Source organism: Stegastes partitus, unplaced genomic scaffold (genome assembly GCF_000690725.1).
Source record: "Stegastes partitus isolate 25-593 unplaced genomic scaffold, Stegastes_partitus-1.0.2 Scaffold95, whole genome shotgun sequence".
Classification (NCBI taxonomy): Eukaryota; Metazoa; Chordata; class Actinopteri; family Pomacentridae; genus Stegastes; species Stegastes partitus.
Window position 1 is genome coordinate 596,171 of NW_007577826.1, and position 14,295 is coordinate 610,465.

At 40.0% G+C, this 14,295-nt stretch overlaps 2 protein-coding genes across 6 annotated transcripts in view; both read right to left on the reverse strand.

The window, feature by feature from the left end:
* eps15l1a (epidermal growth factor receptor pathway substrate 15-like 1a) overlaps positions 1–2,409 on the reverse strand; it is a 65,358-nt gene extending 62,949 nt beyond the window's left edge. For 2 of the 3 annotated variants that reach the window (XM_008277319.1, XM_008277317.1), the window contains exons 1-2: positions 2,347–2,409; positions 116–157 (exon numbers count right to left, since the gene is read on the reverse strand). In XM_008277319.1, the coding sequence (XP_008275541.1) occupies positions 116–157; positions 2,347–2,373 (69 nt within the window). In that variant the 5' untranslated portion in view covers positions 2,374–2,409. The remainder of the gene's footprint in view (positions 1–115; positions 158–2,346) is intronic. The other variant, XM_008277318.1, reaches the window with a different exon arrangement.
* Positions 2,410–2,884: 475 nt separating this feature from the next.
* rad23ab (RAD23 homolog A, nucleotide excision repair protein b) overlaps positions 2,885–14,295 on the reverse strand; it is a 25,903-nt gene continuing 14,492 nt past the window's right edge. For all 3 annotated transcript variants that reach the window (XM_008277322.1, XM_008277321.1, XM_008277323.1), the window contains 8 exons: positions 12,270–12,349; positions 10,767–11,221; positions 9,974–10,020; positions 8,035–8,162; positions 7,835–7,952; positions 7,235–7,419; positions 6,422–6,568; positions 2,885–5,108 (listed from right to left, as the gene is read on the reverse strand). In XM_008277322.1, the coding sequence (XP_008275544.1) occupies positions 4,995–5,108; positions 6,422–6,568; positions 7,235–7,419; positions 7,835–7,952; positions 8,035–8,162; positions 9,974–10,020; positions 10,767–11,221; positions 12,270–12,349 (1,274 nt within the window). In that variant the 3' untranslated portion in view covers positions 2,885–4,994. The remainder of the gene's footprint in view (positions 5,109–6,421; positions 6,569–7,234; positions 7,420–7,834; positions 7,953–8,034; positions 8,163–9,973; positions 10,021–10,766; positions 11,222–12,269; positions 12,350–14,295) is intronic.

A 14,295-nucleotide genomic window follows, 5' to 3' on the forward strand; every position in this document is an offset into this window, starting at 1 on the left:
CTCTCTCTCTCTCTCTCTCTCTCTCTCTCTCTCTCTCTCATGTGAACTGTCTTTCATATTGTTTTATATCAGTTAGGGTGGCAGTAAAGCAACATCCTTGGTGTCATCATCTTACCTGTCTGTAAAAGTTCTCATATACAGAGTTCCCACTTGACAGCTGTGGCAGAGACAGAGTGTAATTACACCATAAAATAACATGCACTTCTCTCTACAACGAAGGTTGGTCCAAGCAGTGTATTTTTATTTTTATTTCAAACTGAAAACTATGCACCATCTTCTACCAGCTGAATGAAACTTTGTGTGACCTGTATTGACTCACATATCTAGTTAACCCTAAAATCAAGCCAAGGCAGATTTTTGTACATAACCTAATCACTCAAATCACAAATTTTCTTCAAGAGGCTTTACAACATGCACACATCATATGACACTGTCAGATTCAGATAAACATCTGGAAAAAATGTAATAAGAGGAACAGATGGAATGTTACCGCTTAACTGGTGTGCATGTTGTCTGGTGACGTTTGATTACATGTTCCAATCCTTGTGCACGCGGTTGTCAAGTATAACGAGATAAAGAGCTTGCCAAAAATAAAAACATCAGTTGGTGATTGTATGTTGCATATCTGTATCAATATCATCTATGGAAAACAGTACAAAAAACAAAAAATAAAGGCCTGTGTCTCTGACAAAAAAGGAACGCAGACACTTTCCTCATTGTGTCACCAATCTGCTGGTGGCCTGCTTTACCTGCATGCATGTTTTTTTCCCTGTCAGTTGTTTAACACCCGTTGATGAATCAGGAAACACAACCATCTTAACTGGTGATAATCACAACTTAACACAGGCACACGCTGCCTGCTTAATAGCATCCCAAGAAACAAATTATTGTCTTACATAGCAAATTCTTATTAAGAATAGACAAGAGATCCGCTGTCTTGTTTTGCATTAAGGCATGAAGCTGATCTGATGACTGAACCACACATACAGAAACTCTGAGCAGCCTTTCCCTAGTAAAGCCTCAGCTTCACATTAAACATTACCTCACAAAGAAACCGATTTTTTGCTAAAAAATTAAAAGTGCACACATCAACCACATGATGACATATAACTTCACCTGGTTAATGTCCAGAAACTGTTTAGAAAAGCTGCCGTAAAGACTGTCTGTCTATCTGCTGATGTACACCGTGTGAATCACTAATCAATCAATGCACATCTTTTACATTTGTTTAGAGCATCCAATCTGTCTCTGATCTGTTGTTAAATCCACCTTTACCTACTATGTCATAGCAACTGCAGCATTTCAGTCTCTAACAGAAAATCTGAGCTTAAAGGCACATTTGTTATCCTTCTAAACAACAGGCTGATATTATCTGAAGGTACTTTATTGTTTTAATGCTTCCCAAAAGTTAATATTATCCTAAGAGAAAGTTTATGACCAGAAAAATAACATGTGTGGTTTTAGCCGTCATTTTCAACGTCAATTCTGGTCACAATTTTCATAGATATTATGAATCTCTAAACATCTTGGTTTAGTTCTGACCTGCTGGACGTAAACAACCCTCAGCAGACAACTGAACCCCGGTCACCCTGGAGCAGAGCAGGGACACTCATCTGGCAGGGCGGGCACACGAGCAGTGGATGTCGTGCGTGCAGATTTCAACACAACAGACAATTACGAGGACAACGCTGCTCAACAAAACGCTCGCTTTATGATCATTTCAGTTCGCACTGGCGCTACAACATCATAGACTAACAGCAGTACCACAGTATACTGGTGATGTACAGCCGCAGCAGGCTAAACACTACCACTCCTCTGCCTGCTGACCAGCCTCAGCCTGGTTGACTTGGCTACCAGTCAGCTCACATCAGCATCATGGATCAAAAGAAGCCTCCACCAGCCTTCATGCTCATCCTCCCAGTCCTTGGCATCCAGGCTAAGCTAGCTACGGGTTGCTAGCTTTAGGAGTGAACGTTCTTACAGTTTATGATGCTTTGATACACATACGTGTCCATAACGGCCCAGTTCTAACTTTAAATACACCGTCCATGATGTTTATTATATTTACTGTTCAATTAGTTGGTGACCTGTAAGACATGTCCTAGGTAAACAGCTACACGGCTAGCTAGCACCAACTGATGCTAACCAGCCCGCTACCTAACGGTATGGCAACAGGCCTTATTCGAGCAGCTGACTGTCTTATTTCTATCTGCATTTTAAAGGCAGCTTGTGTGTTGTTTAACGGGAATTTAATCGAGAATGTCGTCAAGCCCACATTCCGTATCACACCGCTAAATATCTTAGCCTGCCGCTGAAGCGTGTGCTGGTAAATCGCTGCATCTTTACCTGGGTGAGAGATGTGAGGGCTGCCATCTTCCCTGTTGCTGCGGGAACGCGCCCACCCTCCCTCTGTAGGCAGCGCGCCCCCCAGCGGCCAGTGGCCCCAGTAGGACCGTCCCAGCGGCCCCAGCGGTCCCAGCAGCACCCTCCAGTGGCCCCCATTTATCATTAAGGTAAGCTGCGATATTGGCACTAACATTAAACAAACAAGATGCACAGCTTAAACTGATTCTCTTTTTATTTACATTACAGCTTTTTTCACAGTCTGTACTACAGAATGTGATGCTTAATGCAGATATGTGGAAGCTGCATAATAAATCTTGAGTTCATATATGAAAACCTTCATTTTTAGGATGAACTCAAAAATCGGTTACTTGTGACTTTGTAATTGCAGTTGTCTGATATGCACTCCTTCAGTGGATATGATTCTCTTTTGAAGCTCAGCTTTATGGTTTAGGAATAACTCAATATGTGTACTTGACAGTAAAAACGTGATGTGCACTTGCAAAATGACAATTTATGATAAAACATCTCTTCTCACGCATTTAGTAAAAGCCATTTATTTTACACAATGCTTAAACAAAAGAAGATCACAACTACTTCTTAACTGGTGTATTTAAGGTTGTAAGTTTTTTTTGTTTGTTTGTTTTGTTTTTTGTTTTTTCTTTATAAACTCATAAAGGAAACGAGACATTGACAAAATGGATAAAACAACAGAACAGCTGAAATCAGAGCAACACCACATTGGCGGTTTCGTCGGTCCTTAACCCACTGCCATGCTATAAATAATCTCATGCAACCAACAGTCCCACACAGCTAAAGAGCAGCATTTGTCATAGTAAAGTACCTTTTTCTCTCAGTTTGCTTTTCCCATTGACACCATAACAGAACACTTCCAGTCATTTCCAGTTCAAACACAACAAAGATCAGTAAACGCACATGCTGAATTCTGAAAAAAATAGATGTATATTTGTTTTGGATTTAGCACTTATTCAAATTCCCTTTAGTGCACTATTGAAAGAATAACTGATTATCAATGATTAAACAACTAATAATGGTCACCAATCCTAGTATGCTCTTCTTTGAAATCTGCTTAAAACACTATATTGTAAACTACAACACCATTTGTCAAATAAAACATGTTCAAGTCTTTAACCATAAGGCATGAAGGAGCAATGGCTCAACCTCTTACAGCTGTAAGATGCATAGAAGATGTGGTATGAGGAAAACTGAACTAAAAAGATTGTCTGAAAGAAGGATGTGAAGCAAAGAGCGCAACTTTTCATTTTAAAAAAAGGTGGCACTTCATAATCAATTGTTATCAAACTTCATATGCTTTCATCTGCAAAATACATAACAAAACAAAAAGCCTCCTCAGTGATGAAAGACCTGAACATCATTTCTCAAGCAGAATGCTGCATCAGAGTGTAACCCTCCCAGCAAGTAATCAGAATATACTGTGACTGCAAAACTATTTCAGTGTCGTCTCTCTTCTGGTAGTGGATGTAGCTGTTGGTTTACAGCAGACAGACCTTACCAAATTTTGAATGGTCACTGTTTTTAGTCATCATTCGTGACAAAAAATTGAAAACAATAACTGCAAATACAACAAATAATGACAATAATAATGCATAGTGAGTGAAAGTAAGATAAAAGTCAGACAGCAACATTCTAAGATACTAATACAACATGTTCAGGCATTAAGTCTTGACTTACAAAGTCAAAACTATGAACCACTTACTACCTCAAAATTCAACTTAAGTCGAAACTTAAAATACATAGTTGTAATCTGGACTTACTATCTTCAGTTCTTCATTCCAAACACGCTGTATTTTTTCTTTTCGTACATGAATGGTTGGCAATATTGTAAATACTCCTGCAGTAAATTCATTCACCATGCAGATTTGATTTTCCTGGATGAAACCACAGAACCACATCTGCACGGTTAATGAAAGGTCGCACACAATCAGAAGAATACATTTTTGCTACTGGGAAGCACTCAGTTTGTAACATTTTAAGTGTTTGGGGTTTTTTTTTCCAAGGACAAAAGAATCAGAAGAAATAAACCTGGATTAAACCTGATCTCTAATATAAAGCAACACTAGCTTTCAAACAGTGAAGTCAACAGTTTGCATCACACTTTCAGGTAACTCCAACATAAAGGGTTTGCGAATGCACATGTTGAAAATGCATTTCTCTTATTTATATATTAACTACAGATACACTTGGTGTATACTGTATGTATACAGTAGTTTAACACATAATCTGCAGGCAGCCTGTGAGCTCCCTGAAGAGGACACCCTCTGAATAAACTCCTGCTGGCCTGTGAAGGTGATGCAGACTGTTGGCATATATCCGGATATGACTTCTCTCAGTGTGATCACTCAGTACAAGCAGCAGCAGCAATGATGTAGCAGCAGTGAGGCAATGCTCAATATCATGATCATCACAACTGAATGGAGAGTAGGCAGCACAGCTAACTTTGAACAGCATGTCATCATCACTACCACCATCATCATCAGACCACAGTCACATGGCATGAATAGAAATGTCCTCTTCCTCTCCTGTTTGTGTCGCTTCCTGATGGCCTTGTGCAGTGCTGTCACCCACTCTGCAGCCCTCTGTTGAACGGTGAAGTGTTGAGTGATGTGTGGTTACTCATCATCCCATGTTTGCTGTAGAAGGAAGTTAGCAGCCAGATTCTCATTCTTCTCACAGGCAAAGTAAGCCTGGATCACTAAGCCTTCAGGGAAGCCCAGCGCTTTTAACTGCAAACACAACCAACATGTTGTCACATTAGGCACATTAACCATCACATTAGGCACACATATATTGGGACAGCTGTGTCTGAGACAGTTACACGTAAGGGCACATATGCATGCATGAAATGACACGACAAGAGGATATAAGAAAATACAAATATACATAGGAATACAACATATTTAGCAAATACAAAAACATTGGTGCTGCTTAAGTAGCTGCACCGCTCCATCAACTTGGTGACTGAAAATCTGCACTTCGCAAGCAATGATTAGAAATAAAAGGTTTTAGGGACTTCACATCTTTTAAATAGAAACAAACTGCAATCAAACAAGAGACTGGAGATCTTAAAGCTTTATGATCTTGTGTTTTTATGAATATTGCAACAATCTTTGTTTATTATTTTGTATTGTTTCTTTTTGCTGATTTTGTTGTCATGAACATTTCTTGTCCCCAACTGTTGTTTAGAAAAGACATTCTAATTATAGTGGTAATGCACCAATAAGGTGGATGCCAACTGCTGTAAAACAAAAGAAGAGATTCCAATCTATATACAAATATCTGATTTAATGTAGATTCAGTAACATAAGTCCTCATTTTGAATGGCCAAGAACAATTTTTTAAATAACTTATTTGGCAAATATTGCCTTCTCACTCTGTAGCTGCTTGCGCTTGGAATGGTTTGGTTAATCCAACATCATGCTGAAAAGAAAAATAAATATTCTTTCACAAGTTTGTATACTCTAGGTCAGCGGTCCCCAACCACCGGGCCGCGGACCGGTACCGGGCCGTGGGTCATTTGGTACCGGGCCGCACAGATAGAATAAAAACATTTTATTGGTTTATTTTTATTTCCAGCGGAGTCGGCAGGGTGTTTTATTTTGAAAAATGACTAGCTCGTCTTCCCGTTACTTCCGTATGTGCTCGTTTCCCGGACTTGACTGTCAGTTTTTATGCCCGACTGCTAAACGAAGCCGTCAGTCAAAAACAAACGTTTCAGGAGAGCTGCTTTGGAAAGTGGGAGAGACTTAATACTGAGACAGGAGAAAAAGTAAACATATTAAGCAATAAAAATTAATTTTATTCATTTCTGAAACTTTTCAATAGAAAAAAAAAACAATTATTATTTGTTATGTGCGTAATGACCGGTCTGTAGAAAAATTTCTTACTTAAAACCGGTCCGTGGTGCAAAAAAGGTTGAAGACCGCCTCTCTAGCTAACTACTGAGTCAAGTTAACCAGACAACAAAGCAGTTCAATGGGGCTTAACATAAACACCACTGACTCCTGCACTGTAATGTCAGTGAGACTGGTACACCAACCCTCTCAATTGCTTCCTTCTCCTGCGGGGTGACCTGGATGTAGTTGGTGTGTGGTGACCCCTGGGCCTCAGCCCCCTCCCCTCCTGCGTCTCCACTTCGTGGCTCATTCAGCATTTGCACAAAACGCTCCTGGTGCTGTGTGATTTGCTGGAAGTAACACACATAATCAATCTGAATACCACCATACAGATAATTTGCAGGTGTCCAGTGCCTAGCAAAAATGACTCAGAGCAGCTAATCATGATGATAGATCAATCACTCATTCAAACAGTATACAGTAGACATGGTAAACGGATCGCATCAACAGTGTCAGGTGTATTTGGTCAGATTTTTGTAATACAATTACATCATTCACAGTCTCAAAGTATTATTTAACTTCTACATAGTCATGTTTTTCAATTAAATAGATATATTACGTAAAACCGTAGTTTCTTACGTAAAACATTTTCCACAGGTTTCAAATTTCTGCCATTTTTATAATAAGTGATTATTTTTTATTAGCTCTAGAATTTTAGGTCACAACAAAAAAAATGTTGAGAATTCAGACAGTAATGTAAAGAAAACTACATTTCATCATTTGAAATCATATTATTTAAAATATATTTGTGTGGACATGCAATCCACATGTGGTGCATTAGCAACGTACATCATATTCTCCCTCAAAATTTTCAAATCCAACAAAAAACAATCAAACAAAAAAAACTTTTACTCTAACCTGACAGATCTTGAAATATCAGTTTCTGAAATATCTTACAAACAGAAAAAACAAACAAGTCCATGGCTGAAAGTCACTGTGGCATGCCGGTGTGGTACCTGCAGCAGCTGGGGGTTGTCTCTGCCCAGCTGTTGCAGCAGAGCTGGTAGGAGGGCTGGGTTCTGCTGGATGATCTGTCTCATCTGCTGGAACTGAGGTTGATTCCTCAGGAACTCCAGAGGATTCCCTCCAGAGGACACAGAGCCTCCTCCAGCAGTCGGAGGCTGGCTGCCAGACACTGGCCCTGGTGGGGTGAGGACAGAACAGTTACTGTTCTGGTTCAGAGTGAGCAAGTACTTTTTCAAGGAAACAATTTAAAGGCAATGTTAATCAGATGAGAAAGGTTGTTCCTAAACTGTTCAATGAATTGAAAGCTTCAGAAATCAAGGTACCTCATAAAATATATGCTGAATTAAATAATACATTGGTACCATGAAGTTGTCCTGCTAATTGATTTGCAATCCATAGTGGGAAAAGAATAGGGTTAGGGTTAGGGTTTTCACCTCCTCTGAAAATGTAGGTTAGGTTCCTGTGTCATAAAAAAGTTCCTGGGCTCCCAGAAAAGCTCCTGTGGTGGGAAAAAAAGTCCTCTGCAGTTGGACTCTTTCGATACAATGACATACCAGACATAAATAGAAATAATAAATGTGTGCTCTTACTGTTAGAGGCTGCAGGAGGCTGCTGTGGTTGTTGTGTAGCAGGGGTGGAAGGGTTGGGTAGAGCACTGGGTCTAATTGGCTCTTGTTGGGAAGGCTCACTGGCCTCCACAGGAATACCCTGCAGCACATGGACATTCACACTCTGGAATATGGTGGCAAGTGGGGCTGGAGAACAACAAGCTTGCTGGTTAAATCCTCACCATTAGTAGATACTCCACTGCTCTATCTGGGTTGTTGTAACTGGCTCTGAGTGCAGCGACAACCTGCTCACGCTCATAGCCTATCGACATGATCTCTGACACCAGGTTCTCATAGGCTGGACCTGTCACTGGGGAACCAACAGGAGAGGAAAGACAGAGGTAAGGAAGTAAATGGAAACTGTATACAGTGCAAAGGTTGTTTCTGCAGAGTTATGACATAGTCACTACTTGCCATGACACACATTACTTTCAGAATAAGCTTGGTCAATCACACACATAAAAACACACACACACACACATATATAGTCATGGACAAAAGTATTGGCACCCCTGGAATTTTTGCAGAAAGTACAACATTTCTCTCAGAAATTGTTGCAATTACAAACGGTTTTGGTATAGATGTTGATTTCCTTTATGATCACTGAAAAAACACAAAAAAGTAGAAGAAAAAAAAAAACAAATGTACATAGTTATACACAAAACTCAAAAAATGGGCTGGACAAAATTGTTTGCACCCTTTTAAAACTGTGGGTAAATCATTTTATTTCAAGCATGTGATGCTTGTTTAAACTCATCTGTGGTAAGTAACAGGTTCTGGCAATATAGAAATCCCTCCTGAAGCCAGTTAGAATGTATAAAAGTTGATTCAACCTTTGTGCTGTGTGCCTGTGTGTGTCACACCAAGCATGGAGCAGAGAAAGAAGAGCTGAGAAGTGTCCGAGGACTTAAGACGCAAAATTGTGGAAAAATATGAACAATCTCAAGGTTACAAGACCATCTCCAGAGATCTTGAAGTTCCATTGTCCACTGTGCATGATACAATCAATAAATTTATAAACCATGGAACTGTGGCTAATCCCCCTGGATAGGGACGGAAGAGAGAAATTTATGAAAGAATGCAACACAGGATAGTTAGAATGGTAGATAAACATCCTCAGTCAACTTCCACACAAATTCAGGCTGTGTCTGTCTTGTAGATTCAGGGTGCAAAAGTGTCAGCTCTGACCATACGTCGCCATCTGAATGAGAAGAAACACTATGGCAGGAGATCGAGGAGAACCCCACTGCTGACAAAGAGACATAAAAAAGCCAGACTGGAGTTTGCAAAAATGTACCTGAGTAAGCCTCAATCCTTCTGGAAGAACATTTTGTGGACAGATGAGACTAAGGTAGAGCTTTTTGGAAAAGCACATCATTCTACTGTTTACAGAAAACAGAATGAGGCCAACAAAGAAAAGAACACAGTACCTACAATCAAACATGGTGGAGGTTCAAAGATGTTTTGGGGTTGTTTTGCTGCCTCTGGCACTGGGTGCCTTGACAGTGTGCAAGGAATCGTGAAATCTGGAGACCATCAAAATATTTTGGGCTGCAATGTAGGGCCTAGTGTCAGAAAGTTGGGTCTGCGTCAGAGGTCAAGGGTGTTCCAGCAGGACAATCACCCAAAACATACTTCAAATAGCACTAAGAAATGGTTGGAGACAAAGTGCTGGAGAGTTCTGAAATGGCCAGCAATGAGTCTGGATCTAAATCCCATTGAACACTATGGAGAGATCTCAAGATTGCTGTTGCAAGAAGGCACCCTTCAAATCTGAGAGACCTGGAGCAGTTTGCAAAAGAAGAGTGTTACAAAATTCCAGTTGAGAGGCGTAAGAAGCTTGTTGATGGTTATTGAAAGTCATTGGTTTCAGTTATTTCTCCCAAAGGGTGTGCAACCAAATATTGAGCTGAGGGTGCCAACAATTTTGTCCGGCCCATTTTTGAAGTTTTGTGCAAAATTTTGTAAATTTTGTAAATTAAACATTAGTAATTGCAACAATTTCTGGGAGAAATGGTGTATTTTATGGAAAAAATTCCAGGGGTGCCTATACTTTCATCCATGACTGTATATATACTGTATACATATATGACAGAGAAAAGAAAAATCACAATGAATTACCCAGAATTGATGCTGCTTCTTCAAGGAGACCCAGTTCATCAACAAGGCTTAGAAATGAGCAGAGAAATACAGGAAAAGTGTAAACAGTCCAAAGCACAAAAATAAGCATTAAATTTAATTTTAAAAAAGAAGACAAGAGGTATACTGAGCTCTGTTAAGTTATTTTCTTGAAGCGTATTCCATGTTGCACTGCTGCTGATTGTTCTGAGTTACCACACAAGTTTTGTTGTATTTTGTACAATGACAATAAAGCCTCTCTCTGTCTGTCTGTCTGTCAGAATCAGAAAAATAAAAAATAAAATAAAATAAATAATAATAACAATAAATAAAATAAGATTCATATACAAGAATATACACATCTAGCAGAAAAAATATATGAACAGTGGTGCAAAAAATAGCAGTGCAAATAACAATGTAAGTAGTCTGCAGTGTTATGGCTGATACTGACTCAGCTGTTCAGTACAGCCATGGCAGTGGGATAAAAGCTGTTTTTATGTCTGAAGGTTTTAGTATGCAGGACTCTGTATCGTTTGCCAGAGGGGAGGAGGGAGAACAGTTTATGACCAGGATGAGTGGGGTCTGTGATTATGTTCCATGTCTGTCTGTCTGTCTGTCTGTCTGTCTGTCTGTCTTATTCTAGGGCACCAAGGGCAGATGGGAAAGTCAATACTTTGAAACAAAGATCTGATGATGAAGAAAAAATTAAGGACTGTCAAAGCGACTGTAATTCTTTCCTACAGCCACGGCACCAACTTCACTCACTCTGTGTACATAAACATGGGTTTCTTCTTACCTGGAAGCAGAGGACTGTTGGACTGGTGCAGTAGCAGGGGGTTCACTCTCAGGGTCTTCCCTTGGTTTTTCTTCCGGCTGGGCAGCAGAGGTGGGGCAGTCTGCTGGGGCTGAGGCTGGGGCTGCCTGAACCGCCTCAGGAGCTGGAACTGAGGCAGAAGCTGGAGTGGCAGCAGAGCCAGATGCTGGTGCTGAGTCTGTAGCAGAGTGTAAGTCCAAAGCTGCTGCTGCTTCAACTGAAGCCAGCAGTGTGTTTTCTGTGATGGGGAGTGGGGATTCAGAGGGAGGTACAGACTGTGGGGCAGGTATGGGCGCAGACAATGTATGTGTTGGTGTGGATGGTATTTGTGTGGGGCCAGAGGCTGGTGCTGGGGCTGCAGCTGATGATGGTGCTGGAGTTGTAGCTGGTTGGAGAGCTGGCTGAGGGGCTGTTTGTGAAGGAGGGGTTGATTTAGGCTAGAAGGAAATTTGAGAATTGCTCATTAGTAGTGTGGTTATGATGACCAAACACCGCAGCCTCACTGATTTCACTCCAATGGCATGGTTGCTTCTGAAAGTCTGTTTAAGACACAGGGAAAGTTCAATACACATTTTTGCAACACTAATTGCAGTACACCAACAGAGTTCAATCATTCAGGGCCACAGTTGTTTGCCATTTTCCCTGAAGTAGAGAGCAGAGACACAGGCAAATGCTTCCTTTAACCGTGTGCCAGTGATGGACAATGTTTCTGTCTGTATCTGTTTGTTAACCTAAAGAAACTGAGCAACACTGAACTCAGTCCCCTTTGCAGGTTTATGCCAACTGGTAAACAGACTAAACAGTCTCCATTATCATACGCTGTTTTTCAATTGTTCAATCAGCACTCTACACCTGTTGTATTGAGGTTGACTTTGGTCTAAGTGCAACAAGATCATAAGGAGTTGTATTGGACAGTCAAGGTGAGCCAACACTTGTCCTCTTGTGCTTGTGGGAATATGAAACTGTTCAGTATTCACTGTGTAATAGAGTTAAAACATTTGAGCATTACCTCATGAGGCACCATCAAAATATCAACTGCGCCATATGCAAGGATGACAATGAGAAAGATGTAAATTGTTTTCAACATTAGATGGCATAGAGGATTGAACAGTATTGCAAAAACTGTGACTGTGTTAAGTTAAATAAAGTAAAAAAAAAAAAAAAAAAGAAATAATAGAAACTTTTGTAAATAATCTCTGGCACTGAAACAGATAGGTTATTATCGGCTCATGAGCAGCACATAAGTATTGCACATTCTGTAATCAAGTTAAATAATATAATAGTAGTAAATATTACACACACACACACACACACACGGAGGACTATAAGACCCAACTCATATTTGATTTCTAGGGGGCAGGCTGCCCCCCACAAGGCAATGGTAGGGGAAAAAAGAATTAATGAATAAAATCAATATTTCTCTTAAAAGGAAGACACAGAGTATGACATGACTTAGTCCAAAGAACAATCTAAAGAGACACTTACCTTGGTAACCATGACCACCACAAAGTTTTTCTCATCGATTTTGTACTCTTTCAGTGGGGTGTCGTCGTTTAAGATTTTACCTGTGACAGCCAAGAAGAAACAGCAAATGAGACTCATAACACAATTGTTTATTTAAAATACAGTTCAAAATATGGAACAGAATTAAACCCAAAGACACTCTCCAGTCCATATGGTAGTTTTTACAGAAGAAAAAAGATATAACATGAACAAAATAAGCAGTCAACATTGTATTTCCACATTAAAGCTGCAGCATACCAATGATAGCCTAAAAAACATGGATTGAGAGTTCCAGGATTTGTCATGTAACAAAGGAAACAAGGTGAGAGTTGCAGTAAATGGGGGGAGAGAGAGTCCGGGACTTCATAGATCTACACATTTTAGAAGAAGTAGCGGTGTAGAGTCACATCTAAGGCAAGAAGGGATTATTTCAGGTAAGAACTTTTAAATGCTTCATTTTAATGAACAAAGGTGAGTTTCTAGTGCTGCATGATTGATCATTTCTGCACCGACATTGTGACGTGCATGTGCAATAGTCCCAAAGCAGGCGGAAAATATACTCATGTCACTACTTTCTTTGCTGCTTGATACAAAAGAAAATTGACACAGTTATTTTTTTAGTGACTGATCTACAAGAGAAGTCTGTCTGATAGAACATCATTAACTCATATTTAAGGGTTCTTGGACACACTGAGTTTTTACTTGGTTCACAAGAGAGAGTTTGTTGATATGTAGTCTCTGCAGGTGCATAGCAAATGAGCAAAGAACAGGAGAAAAACATGGAGAAGAAAGACTTGGTTGCAATAGAGAAATTCAACTCAGTTGTAGGGCTGCACAATTAATGGAATGTTATTCAGGCTCATAATTTTGGCTTTGCACAATAAAAATTGCATTTGATTGCATTCTTGACATTTAAAATGCTTAGACAGCTAGTCAGCATGGATAAATCTGACATTAGAACACCCTATTTGCCTCTTTTAGTGTAATCTTTGGTTATGCACCTGAGCTGCAGTAACTGAGTGTAGATGAGAGGCTTCTCTGTGCACAGCTGCCAAACTAGCATCTACTATAACTGGCATGACAGGCATTTGGGAAGCATCAGTAAAATGTCATGCCTGTTGATAAACAGATGTTCAGCAAGAGAAACATTTTAGGTAGTTTTATTTATATTTTGCAGTATTTCTATTTTCTAAATGCCAGAATAATGAGAGAGAGAGAATTTGTTAGATTTTTTTTTTTTATGAATTTCTTCAGTGGCAGAAGTTTACATACATTTCCTTAGTATTTGGTAGCATTGTCTTGTATAACTTGGGTCAAACGTTTTGGGTTTTCTTCCACAAGCTTCTCACAATAGTTTGATGAATTCTGGCCCATTCCTCATGACAGAACTGGTGGAACTGAGTCAGGTTTGTTGGCTGCCTTGCTCCACACGCCTTTTCAGCTCTGCCCACTAATTTTCTACAGGACTGAGATCAGGGCTTTGTGATGGCCACTCCAAAACATTGACTTTGTTGTCCTGAAGTCTCTTTGTAACTAATTTGGCAGTATGCTTAGGGTCATTGTCCATTTGAAGACCCATTAGTGGCCAAGCTTTAACCTCCTGGCTGATGTCTTGAGATGTTGCTTCAATATTTCCACATAATGTTCTTTCCTCATGATGCCATCTATTTTCTGAAATGCACCAGTCCCTCCTGCAGCAAAATATCCTCACAACATGATGCTGCCACCCTATACCTCACATTTGGGATGGTGTTCTCAGGCTTGCAAGCTTCCCCCTTTTTCCTCCAAATGTAACGATGGTCATTATGGCCAAACAGTTCAGTTTTAGTTTCGGTGGTTTCTGGGACACAGAACCGTCTCCTTCCTCAGCGGTATGATGGCTGGACATTCCCATGGTGTTCATACTTGAGTATAACTGTTTGAACAGATGAACGTGGAACCTTCAGGCATCTGGAAATTGTACCCAAGGATGAACCAGACTTGTGGAGGTCCACAATTCTCTTCCTGA